The sequence below is a fragment of the Hermetia illucens genome, chromosome 4, assembly GCF_905115235.1.
Source record: "Hermetia illucens chromosome 4, iHerIll2.2.curated.20191125, whole genome shotgun sequence".
Classification (NCBI taxonomy): Eukaryota; Metazoa; Arthropoda; class Insecta; order Diptera; family Stratiomyidae; genus Hermetia; species Hermetia illucens.
The window spans coordinates 48018968-48032183 of record NC_051852.1 but is presented as its reverse complement, the minus strand read 5'-3'; the positions used below and the strand labels follow the sequence as shown (position 1 = coordinate 48032183).

The 13216-nt window shown below is 43.3% G+C and overlaps 1 protein-coding gene across 1 annotated transcript; it reads right to left on the bottom strand.

Annotated features, from left to right (window-relative positions):
• Positions 1 to 11058: 11058 nt before the first annotated feature.
• Positions 11059 to 12909, bottom strand: LOC119653928 (UDP-glycosyltransferase UGT5-like). The gene is made up of 3 exons (XM_038059088.1): positions 12175 to 12909; positions 11947 to 12115; positions 11059 to 11874 (listed from the first exon to the last, which is right to left on the bottom strand). The coding sequence occupies exons 1-3, from the start codon at positions 12576 to 12578 to the stop codon at positions 11059 to 11061; spliced, it is 1389 nt and encodes a 462-aa protein (XP_037915016.1). The 5' UTR covers positions 12579 to 12909.
• Between the last annotated feature and the right edge of the window lie 307 nt (positions 12910 to 13216).

Here is a 13216-nt window from a genome sequence, read left to right as displayed (position 1 = left end):
TCTTTAAATTGACTTAGTTATGTATGGCAGTTATCGTAGTATTAATACTTTATCATGTACGTGAAAATAGTAGGCTAGAAATGTTGATTGAATTTTACATAGATAAAATAAAAATTGGCCCAATTAATCAATATTCTTAATGTAAAGAAAGTTCAATGAAATCTGAGGTTTTTAGTTTTTATCCATTTCAGTACGGAGACTGACGTCCACAAGGTGTCCGAGTAAGTAGTTTCGACCCCCTTGCTGTCAGTATAACTGCGTCCTAGGTGGTAGCATTGAGAAACATTTCGGTGAATCGCGAACTACGAATGACCAGTACACATCGAGGCACATTGGGTCGCCAGAGCCGTCAACAGCTCTCTGCCGAAGTCGATGGGGTGATATCACCTGTATTGGGACCCTGATAGGCTAGTGTATTGAAATGAAAGACCACGAGACTTGAGATTGAACTTGTTGTGTTCAATAAAAAGCTTTATTTAAATCCGGTGTAGAATACGACAGGAAAAGCTTATCAGGAAATGCGCGACAGTGGTCGTCAGAAAAGGTGTGAGAAATGGGTTAACGGAACTGGAAGAACTATTGCAACGCATGTCCTTCTGTAGGCGAACACAGACAGCAGTGAAAGGCGCGCAAAAACAGAAACAGCCGCACTTCAAACTAAAAACATTTGTCAAAAGGGTCGCAGATAATCCACTGCCAAGCAAATTGGGGAGAAAGAGGAAATCATTAACGTAAAAGATGGGACAATGAAAAAAGACTAGACCGTTGACATTCCTCATTAAACCGACCGCAGACATGACATTTATGAAAGTTTTCAGTTAAATCCGCTATCAGATGAACCATGAAGATAATGAATGAGACGTGTCTTTCATGCTACTAGTAAAAGTATATTCTGTAAGGCGGAAAAAGGCTTTAGGAGAGAGGGCTATGGTCTCTAGCCTAGAGCCTAAATACTCTCTTGAAATCCGAGATGACTGTTTCACTGAATGGGTCGAAGTGGAAAGGGCCATAAAGCGTGAATGCTCGGATACGTATCACGTCTGTGAGCGCTCGAGGTCAAAAACTCTCTGCTGGGGAAGTCCAACTTAAAATCGCCAGTACTTTAAGCCCTAGTCAGACTAAAACTAAATTTTTTGTTTGAGATGTGAGGGATCCTAAGTTCACATCCACTTGATATTAGACTGGACCAGATGGAGAACAACTTATTCTCATCCTTTTGGTCCGCGGCCCTCGTTTTGAACATAGCAGCCAAGTATTAAAAAATAGAAAGAAAGATGAATAACGGTTTCGTCAAGGGCAGAATCAACTTATCACACGCTGCGTCACCTCTGCTCTGGGAGCAGCGTGGCCGAAGGTGGCAAGAGATGGAAATCGCTCCTCTTTATATAATCGCAGCTCACAACAAGGGAGAATTGCGTTCTCTGCAAAGTTTGTGACGCGTCTCGTGAGAGTGTGCGAATTAGAGGCGGTGTCCAGTCTTCAGAACAAAACTGGAAAGGACTAGGTCGCGGCTAATATGATTTTTGTCCTACAAATTAACGTGCACCGGAGTACAGTCACTCACAAGTTGCAAAAGTTGATCTAGTGCTAATCAGCAAACAATACCGAACCAACCAGCATCTCGACTTATGACGTATTGGTGCCATCTAATTTCGAGCCGTCATTCGACTTCGGGTTCTTGCCCAAGGCCGAGGAAATCGCATTGTATGGATTTGGTGTTTAGATATGAGGTTTTTTAACCGAATGAGAAAATTCTGGACTTTCGTCATTCGAACTGACACTATGGTAACTTTGTGATGCACCTAATAACGACGGCTTGTGGAGCTTCCATGCCCCGGAGGGAGCCAGCCGTGAAAAAATTCCTATGTACTAGTGGATGGTGGAAGTTACTTACCTGCAGATGAAGTGCCATAAGCTCCGACGTTTGGAAAACCCCAAAATGGCAAAGTATAAATCAGTTGAAAGGAGATTCCGCAGCGTGATAAACAGAACCAAAACCCGTGGCTAACTAGACCTAGTCAATGAGGTAAATGTCACCAGGAAAGTTGGTGCATAACCCTGCATACCTAAGACCGTCCAGTAGGTACGTTGATGGCAACATCGTGGAAGGCGTCGACTACTGCTCACTTTTCACCATGAAAAAAGCTCGAAAAAGCAATGCTCACGATGGAAAATTAAAAGGCGTATGCGGCCTTTCATCGCTTGCTTGAAGGAAGGTATTTTTCTTTGTTGTGAGAAGGTCTTGGGATTGCTGCTAATCAGCAAAGGGAAAGGATACCCTAAGCTGCCTTTTGCACACCGACCGCTGAGTATGTTTAACACGAGCGAGAAAGTGCTCGTAAACTCGTTGACGCTATCCGTGCTATTGGGATTTGTCTCCAAGGCAATTCGGGGTGCATAATCGTTGATCTCGACTAACAGTGCTCCTCATAATACTTGATGTCAGAAATACCTTCAATTCTGTAAGATGGACTGATCTACTAGGCACATTAGAAAATTCATTCCACGTGCCGAGCTATCTCTTGCAGATATCTGAGGGACCTATCCCTCCTCCATGAGACGCTCGATTGTCAGACAAGGATGAAGACCATGTCGGGGTTAGCACAACGGCCCATCCTATGGCCAGATCTCTGAAACGCTTCCTACGATAGTCTGCTAAGACTCGACATGATCCCCATTGCCCTCCTTGGTAAGGAACGTCAATCCATATGCGACCACAAGGGCAAACACTTCAGAGAGGTGGTTAGCTTTGAAAACGGCAATGCACACTAACTGAGTGGCAACCCTCTTGCAAAATGAATCAAGCGGCAGGTCAACCGGAATTTAGATCCGTGGCCAAATCGAAAGCATGGTGAGATTGATCCCAAGTGAGTTTGTGTGATACATCCATGAGCAACCTCGCAGTCTTGCCAAACCCGGTTTGGTTCACGGTTATTTGAACGACGTCGTAAATAGGGTTGTCCAATTTACGTTAAAAAATCTTCGTTGATTGGGACAACACCCGGATTGGCCGGTAATTTGAAGATTCTGCTAGGCTGCCCTTTTATTCCACATTGATTGACAAGAAAGCACGCTAGCCAGATGATGTTCGTCTTTCTCAATAACGAAATTTAAGAGCTCAATGAGCTCCCAGTGTCGGCGGTCTTTGCGGAAGTCACGGATAAGCATATTCTTGTTGTGTTTATAGTGCGTATGTGGTGAGCAATGAATCGTGCACTCAGCAGCAAAAATATTGACTTGGATCAGCGGGGCATCAAATCGCTTCACTTCTTTAATATCATCGCAGATATCGTCAGAAATGGTAATGCCGACATCATATTAGTTATGTGGCCTATCAAAGTAGAGAACTCTGTCCTCTCTCCATTTTTAACGCGTTCGTTTGGCACCACACCATTAAGTTTCTTCCAGGGCTCCTGCAAGCTTCTTTGACTAACAGTGGGAGCACCGATATTTGGCGTGCAAACATAAGATTGTGTGGCTCGGCCTTATTTGATCTAAAGCTCAGCTGAATAAGGACTGACCCCACGCCAAAGGTTTTGGCTATCCAGAACTGACCATGATTAGTTTCTGGAATGTACCCACGCTCTTCGGCAACGATATCGAGCATCCCTAAAATGCTCACTTTCTCCAACTTTAGCTAGAATTTCACCTATATAAGCTGACATTCTGGACCTAATCAAAGTAAGATGGTGGGTCTCCGGAGAGTATTCCTCTCCCTCTTGAGGCACTAATGGCTTTTGTGCTCTGGAAAGTTAAGTGGTAGCAGACGCCACGTCGGTGTTGAATTGTTTCTGACGACTTCTGCAACGCGCACTCTCTTGACCTAGGAGGCAGTTCCTGACATACTTCCACCTCCTTTTTGCAACATTCCGGTCCTGTTTGAAGACCATTACAATTGTGCTGTGATGTGCACCAAAGGAGATTTCCGACGTAGTCGAGAAGAATGCTTTCTATGAACAATAAGACGCAGTTCAGGAGAGGCCTCCTAGAGGTGACATTGTGATCCTGATGGGTAATCTAAATGCCAAGGTGGGCTCCGACATATGATGGGGAAAAACGGTTTAATGTCGTCTGACAGTAACGATAATGGCATGAAATTTGTGATCACAGAGCTATAAGGCTTGGGTTGGTTGGGTTTTATCTTACAGATATCTGGTATCAGCAGTAGATTTAAAAGTTGCTTTTAGGATGTGCGTAACAAGAGAGGCGCTGACATCGATCTCGAAAGGGATCATCATCCAATGGTCGCTTACGTCAGTTCTCACAGAGCTGGAGTGTCGCAATCCTCCAAGTTCAATATCGACCATCTGTTCTGCTGACACTGCATAGTTCTGTCAGTCAAAAAGGAGAGGCGCCAACGAGCTCGAACTCGCACACAGAATTGCGAGAAAAAATTGACGAACCTGTCGACCAGACGGAACCGCAAGTCATCTTGTGGATGAACCCCAGCCGAAAGACATCGCCCGGCGAAACATCTTTACCGATGTCAAAAATGGTGTTATTGAGATGAAGGAATTTCTGGACCTTATTACACTTCAGTGAAACTCCTAGAATACCGCCAAGAGGAGTTAAGTAAAAAGCAATTCGTTAGCGCAGCCTCGAGGGGAGATCTTTCCAGGACGTTCTTCGAGAAATTCTCGACAATGCTAAGCCAGTAGACCCTGGAGTGGACGTCAAATCTATATGGCGGACTCGATGCGGCGGTGTACTTATCGAATACTGACAGGAAGAATAAATTCTGCGAGACGGAGCATTTTAGACATGATAGCAGTTGTTTCCGATTTGAAGTCCATGTGCACCCTTGAAATAAGGGTCTGGATCGGCTCCGGAACGAAAAAGAGGTGAAGGTGAGTAATGAAAAGCGATTCCCATATGTGAACAACCTCACGGAGGGAGGTCCAAAACTCCCTTGAGAAGACAAGCCGGGAAAATAAATATGGGCTGGATCATCAGAATAAGAGCAAAGACAGTTTCAACCCACCGCTTTAGCTGTGGGGCCTATGGGCATAAAGCCGGGGTTTGTAAAAGTTTGTATTAGAATTATGGCGAACTCGGGCATAAAACGAAGACTTGCGCGTCGGAAAAATGCAAGGATCGAAGTTTGCAGAGAGAAGATCTGGCTCACGTGTCCGGTTCCGGGTGGCGCTAGGTCCTCAAGGCAGTGTTGTGAAAAGTAAAGGACTACGATGCACATCCTGCAAGTGGACCCGCATAGGAGTGCAACCGATGTTGCCAGGAAGATTTTACGGCAAGCAATGTCCAGTACATTTCTTTCGAAGTGACAAACGACTCCTTGCATTGTTTTAAAGTCCGGCCTACCAGACGGAACATCAGGAAATCGACATTGGCAAATTCGCTGAAACTATCTCAAGAATTGGCAATGAGCAACAAAACCCGGACGCGGATAGAAACTGCTACTAGATCGTAAGGGAACTCAACAATGAGCTGGAGTAGTGAGGAATGCTCACTCTCCGCTGAAACAGGCAGTTTTGCTTATGATGGACAAAAAATCATAGGTGCCGAATGAAATTCCCAACAAATATATAGACCTATAGAAGCTGGCGGTGAAATGCCAAGGCAACAGGGTAAACATCCAGATGAGCTTTTTCCAGCAGATTGGGAACACCATGGGTAAGGTCGCAACTAGAATGTTTGCTATTTCACAGTTGATGCCGAATGCAGTAGGTCCCTTTTCCAGTAGGCGTCGTTTTCTCACGAGTGCGGTTCAGTTCGGTTCCGACCTTGGGCTGGCGCCCTCAGTTAGAAGAGGTATCGCAAGTACTTAGCGCAAGTACAACGGCGGGGAGCTTTGTGACTTGTGTCCGTCGATGGTGTCTTCTCGAGGCCAGCAGTACTGGTGATAGCAGAAATTATTTCGACCGTTCTCCATGATGCAAAGCAGCGATCTATATACATACTTAAGGAAAGCAGAGGAGAAAATAACGCAATCTCAGTGTATAATCTTTGGAAAAATGAAGACGCACGGCAGCGGTTCAATGAAAAGCACGGCTAGGTTGACTATTACCTAAGTCAGCTGTTTAGCCGAGGTATTTTCAGTCTTACCTGCTTACATCGGGAAATTACGACTATATGTATATATGCTGGAGTTGGTGGATGATGCCTGCCACGCCTTATTCTTCCGCAGGTAAGATCAGCATCGCTTGCCAACAGAAAGGTGTCGAGTGCCTCCGGGCGAAGTAAAGAACTTAAGGGGGTCATCCCGTGTGAAGGCCGTTTTTTTTGGGTTTTTTTAGAAATTTTTTGTGAAGAACTGGATAAAGATATAAATACAAATTTTTCACCATAGATTTACTTATATCTTGAGCATGCATAGTAATTTTTTCAGCCCGATCGCATAGTTCGTTATTGAAATATAGAGCAATTGCTGCCACGATAGAGGACGTGCGATTATCTTAAAGAAAAAAGTAAACGGCATTTCAACGTTCAGACTTAACTAGAGTCCGCAAACTAGGATTATTAAAAAATATTAAAAACTAAATTTTTGGTGCCATGTTAAACATTTTTTATGAATTTTGGTGTTTTTTCACGGCTTCTTCAATGAATAAAAAAAAAATTACTGAATGAATCGCAATTATCCTAGTTTGCGGACCGTAAGAATATGCTCTGAATAAGTCTTCAAAATTTCGAAGAATTTCGTTTGATAGATTTTGGGCTATGGTGGTAGCCGATTTTCAACATGCAGTTTCGAGAAAAACGCATTTGAAAAGTAAAATGCGATTTTTAGCCATAAAAGCTTAACTGGCCATTAACCTGCTATGCCTAATTACACACATGTACACATGTACAGCCTTGGCTTCAATTCTTCCCTTTTTAGCGAAGTCATTCCAACATCATTCGGGCCGATAAATACGAGTTTTATTACGGCGATCGACATAAACCTGGCATGTGGCTTATTACGTGTTTAACACTGTTATTTCCGAGGGACTGCGAATATCAAAAAATCACTTTGCCCATATATTCTACACTATATCTAGATACAATTGATGCCAAAGAAATTCGATTCCTCAAATCCGACACACGGGATGACCCCCTTAAAATCCAATACGGGGACACTCCACTGAAAGGGAAAATTCACTTATTCGCCCCGGAAAATGACAGGTGAACCACACAACACCACCTTCTAGTTTATCTTTTCCCGTCTCCAAGCCCACCAACTTCTCGTACCTACACTGAGCAGGTAATATCGTTTGAAATAGAGAGTCAGATCCTCTTTTTTAAGGTTAGGTTTTGTAAAACAAAACCTTATTAAAATCGGTTCAATGTCTGTCTGTCTGTCCGTCTGTCCGTCTGTCCGTCTGTCCGTCTGTCCGTCTGTCCGTTTGTCTGTCTGTCTGTCCGTCTGTCTGTCTGTCTTTTTTTTTCTTTTTTTTTATACGTTGGAAGGTGGAAAGGTTCAAAACCTACCGCTGGGTCCTGCCATACGGTTATGTGACACTTTTGCTAACTAAAACCACCTCCTTCTCCTTCGCTTACCCCGCGGGGACTGCCATTTCGGTATTACATCGCGGGGCAGGATCAGTTATCAACTGCGGCTTCTGTCGTTATTTGTCACTTTCCTCCGAAGGTCCTCCCTCCTCAGCAGATTTTGGATCGCCCTCATTAATTTTTCAACCGCCCTCCAAGATGTTTCAGAGGCTAGCATGTGGTCCACGATATTCTCGGGTGTCAACCGTGCCTCGGCGTTAATTTCCGCCTCCGCTCTGTGTGCATCGAACCGCGGGCAGTTAAAAACAACATGCTCCGCATCTTCCGGAATCATCACGCATGTTGGGCAATACGGGGAATCGTCACGGCCGAAGCGATAAAGGTATGCACGGTACCCTCCGTGTCCGCTTAGGAATTGAGTTAGGTGGTAACTAACCTCACCGTGTCTTCGCTTGATCCATTTAGAGACATCTGGAATAATCCTGTGTGTCGAGCGTCCTTTAGGTGAATCATCCCACCTTTTCTGCCATTCCAAAATAGAATCACTTCGTGCCAATTGTATATGATGGGTCATAGAGACGTCGACCCTCATTCGCCAAGATGTCGATGGGGATCATGCCCGCTATCACACAAGCTGCTTCATCTGAAGTTGTACGGTAAGCGCATGACGTTCGTAATGCGCTCAATCGGTATGGGGCTGCGATTTTTCTTCTGTTTGCTTCCACCTTCAAAGACGATGCCCAGACTGGAGCTGCATAAAGCAAGATGGAGCTAACAACTCTCGAGATCAAGAGCCGACGGCTTTGCCTAGGACCACCTATATTTGGCAACATTCTTGCCAACAATGTAGCCACTCCGGAAGCCTTGGTTGCTAAATTTTCAAGATGAGACTTGAATTTCAGTCTTTGGTCAACCATAACGCCTAGGTATTTAAGCGTTGGCTGCGACTGTATTATGTGTTCTCCAATCCTGATCCTTATCGACGTCTGCTTCCTTCGCTTTGTAATCAAAACTACCTCGGTTTTATGCTCCGCGAGTGGTCTGACCAGCTTCCTCTAGCCAAGACCTGATTTCAAAAATTGCCTCGTTTGTGAGTACCTCGATCTCATCAATGTCTTGTGCGACGATAGTTACTCCGATATCGTCTGCGAAGCCAATGATTGTCACTCCTTTGGGTAGTTGCAACTTTAGAATTCCGTCATACATTATTATCCACAGGAGAGGACCGAGGACTGATCCTTGTGGAACCCCGCAGGTTGTTGTATACGTTTTAGGTCCATCGTCCGAATCGTAACACAATATCCTCTCCCGGAGAAATTCCATGACTATGTGCACCAGATATTTAGGAGCGCCCAATTTAGTTAAAGCCGCAATTATTTTGTTCCATTCTGCTGTATTAAAGGCATTCTTCACATCGAGAGTAACTACCGTGCACGATTTATTGGCCTCCATTGCTTTTTCCGCAATTTCCGTCACCGTGCTGATGACATTGACTGTAGATCTTGCCTTTCGGAATCCGAACTGCCTGTCTGAGAGACCACCCTCCCTTTCTGTGATTGGTACAAACCTATTGAAGATGACCCGTTCGAAAAGTTTGCCGATGCCGTTTAGCAGGCATATAGGTCTATAAGACGAAGGATCCCTCAAAGGTTTATTTGGCTTCGGGATTATCACAAGCTTCTGTTTCCGCCACTCTTCCGGGAAAATCCCATCTTTTAGGCACGTGGTAAATGTTTCAGAGAACCACCTTGGAACTGTCTTGACGGCCACTGTCAGTGCTTTATTCGGAATGCCGTCTAAACCTGGGGCTTTATTTTCGCCAAACTTCTTCGCGGGTTCCAGGACTTCTTTCGTGGTTACCTCGGGAATTTCACCGGGATCTACCTGGACAGTGGGTAGGTTCGACTCACTTGAAACGTACGGGAAGAGAGTGCTAATGATTTCCCGCAGCAAATCAGAGTTGGTGATCGGCGGTGAGCGCTTTTCCTTGATTGTTGCCATAACTGCCTTGTATGCACCTCCCCATGGGTCGAAGTCCGCTTCCTTACATAATCTCTTGAAGTGTTCAGTTTTACTTCTAGAGATGACTGCTTGCAATGCTTTCTTCGCCTTCTTATATTGGTTGTGCAACTCTTCAGATTCAGACCGGTTTCTGCTACGTTGGCTGTGTCTTCTGGCTTTAAGGCAAACTTTACGAAGTTCTTCGATTTCGGCATTCCACCAGAAGTTGGGCATTCGTTTTTTGAGTACCGTGCGGCGAGGTATGGAAGCGTCACAAGCTTTTTGTAACTTTTCAAGAACCTGCGCCACCTTTTCTCGTGCATTTCCCACCGGCATCGCTTCCTGCAGAAGTGTTTCCTCGAACATTTCTTCATCAAGTTTTTTGGAGGTCCAACCCGATATTGCAGTTTTTGATTCGCTTTGCTCCTGTCGTACGCTCCATCTGGAAGTTGATAGCCTGATGATCACTGTGCGTATATTCCTCGCTCATATGCCATTGGAGATCCTTAGATAATGAATCGCTAACAAAGGTGAGGTCTATTACCGATCCCATATCCCGTCTCCGAAAAATATTGACGCCACCAGTATTTGCCAGAACAACGCTCAAACGTGAAAATACTTCGAGCAATAAGCGGCCTCTAGCATTTGTTTCGCGACTTCCCCAATCTTCGGCCGTAGCGTTAAAATCGCCAGCTATTGTTATTGGGTTGTGGCGGCTTGCTTCGGAAGCTAATTTTTCCAACATCAATGCGAATTCATCTAGCGTCTGTCTGTCTGTCACGGGCACTTTTCTCAGAAACAGATGTACCGATTGACACGAAATTTGGTGAGAAGTTGGGAAATGTGGACCCCCAGACATGCAGTGAGTAATATCCTCCTACATTGAGATTTAGGGGGGGGGGGGGGTCCCCATACATGTAAAAATGTAAAAGGGGGGTGTAAAATTTTTTTTCACCAAATATAGTCATGTGGGGTATCAAATGAAAGGTCTCGTTTAGTACTTTTCGGAGCCGATCTTAGCTTTGAGATTTGTTAAAAAGGCGGGGAGTGGGAGGGGTGCAATTGAGTAAAACCCCCCTTAAATTTATGTCAGAGTTATAAAAGTTGGTACAAGTATAAAATATAATATGAAACATATTATCTCCAAGTTTGATCAAAATCATACTATTAGTAACAAAGTTACAGTAGCTCAAAGTTATGTTTACCGTGTAAATTTACAACCCGAAGTACTAAATCTGATATGCTGAATGCATATTCTTAACGGGCTACGTACAAATGGGATAGTTCTACACTCAAATATACTCACACAAGAAACAAACAAAACCTTTCATACCTGAAGCACCCAGCTTCCGGTTTCCCGACTTGTTTATATAGCTGATCATCGAAAGATAAGCTTAAACGTAGAACCGTTAACCCATTGCTTTCACTATCAGTTGCTCTTCACTCACAAAACATGACCAGTGGACTATGAATTGTATTATATTCATAAATGCACTGCAACTTTGCAAGATCAACCAAGAGAACAACCTCTACAACTTGACGCTTTGACACTGTTCTATGAATCAGTCGTCAGCCGCGTATCTACAGTAACAACTATCTTCATCCAGCGTGCTAAATAAACAGATAACCAATGTAAATATATAAACAATAAATGCCGGGTAATAGATGAGAGTAAATGAAAAGTTTATGATAATCTTTCTTCTTTTTATCTGTTTTTCCGCCTTTGCTTTTCCTGCATGTACAAAGTACGGTGCAAAAACAAATTGATAAAATTTTAATTACAATATAAATAATAACTAGCGAAAATCCAATCACATCCAACCCATAATATTCAAAGGCACTCATATAAACGACAGGACTTTGAATATGTTTGGCTCCTCGATGCCTAATAACATATTCCAACCAATAGACAGTAGTGTCGCGAGGCGACATAGGTCGGTCCCGGTACAGTCTTGAAAACTTTTGAATCCTTTCTCGATAGGATGGATTTTCCAGAATCTCCTTCAATGCTTCTCCAAACGATTCCTCTGTCAATTCTTGATAATTTACTTGTACTGCGAATCCAGCATCCACCATGGTTTTGGCGCTTCCAAATTGATCTGCAAAAAGTGGAATGGCGAGAACTGGGACTCCGTGGTATTTGCTTTCGACAACACTCCCAAGTCCACAGTGTGAGACAAACAGTCGAAGATTGGGGTGGGCAAGGATATCATCTTGTGGAAGCCATTTGCCGTAAAATATATTAGAAGCGTTCCCGGGGTGCTCATTGGTTTCCCACTTCCATATAACATTTTGCTTAAGAGCTGAGAAGACATTAAATATTTTTCTCATAATATCTGAATTTCGGTCAGAACTCTGGGCATTGGTACCAAAGCTAAAATAAATAACTCCATGCTTTGCTGCACTATCCAGAATAGTAGCTAAATCCTGAAATGGATTCAAAATTTAGTCTGTTTAGAGCTTTTTTTATCGATGACTGATCTTAGGTAAATTACGTACTTTAGGAAGAGGATCTGGTTTTGGTTTGGCTTGAATTCCACCAATTGGTATCAGAGCTGGAACTTGTGGTCGAATAATACCCTCACTAAAATGACTGGTTTGAAATATCAATGAAACGTTTTTGGACATGTCACTCAATGATGGGTACTCATCTCCGGGAAAATATTTTCTACAGTGAACGATGATATCAATCATCGAAATCAATTTAGAGATAATATTCCTGCTTACTCGTAAATATTATTCATTCTTCTGATGTAAAATGTGGTGTATGCAACTTCCAAAATATAGAATAATGCATTTCGAACCCTTCCGAAGAATGATAAGGGCTGAGTCTCCTCTGAAAGTCCATTGGGCACATAAGATATTCCGCTGGGATTTCCAATCATTAAATTCGTCCAAAGCATCGGCTTGTGAGTATCGATGATCACCAAAGGGCTCTTGAAATGTGCCGCAATACCCATGAAGAAATTATTGAAAAAGTATCCAAGCACCACCAGATCGAAAGGTTCCTCGTTCAAAAGATCCGAGTTTATCAAATCTACTAAAGAAGCTTCTGAGATATTCATTGTAACATCCATAACGACTGACATCTTTTTTAATTCGTCCATTAATCCTTTTCGCTCCTCAATCATGTTGGTGAATATCCATTGAGGATAGGAGGATAGGGCAGTTTTATGTGATAGAAATTGCGGCTGTCATTGACTACTGGAAGAGTGGTAACAACTGTAACATTATGTCCTCTGTCGATAAGCGTTCTGATAACTTCCATTTGTATAATTAAATGGGATTTTCCAAGAGTTGGAAACAATCCGAGAACACGAGCCGATTCACTTTCAGTACATGTTAACCCGAAGAATATGAGGGCACATGTTACCTGTAGAAAACTTAACACGAAAGTGTCCATGTTTGGAATTTCAGAAGGGTCAACGTTCTGATCACACAATCATAATATAACTCAATAAACCGCGGATCCTGACTGGCACGCTAGCACCGCGCAGCGCGAACTGGTTAATGCTAGCATATGTGGAGTCTCACAGCCCAGACAATGTTTTCGTTAAATTATCTTTGGAACTATTTATAGATGAATCTTATCGTCACTTCCAGAGTTTACGTTGCATGTAAAATAATACGCTAGAATTATTGATAAATTAATGTTGTAATTTGACGAAAACTAAGTTTAATTTGGAGCCGCGATTTCAAGAAGAAATTTGATGTGGGACATTCGAATGAGTCCCATGCCCCTGCCATTATGCATATCGAAAGGACCACT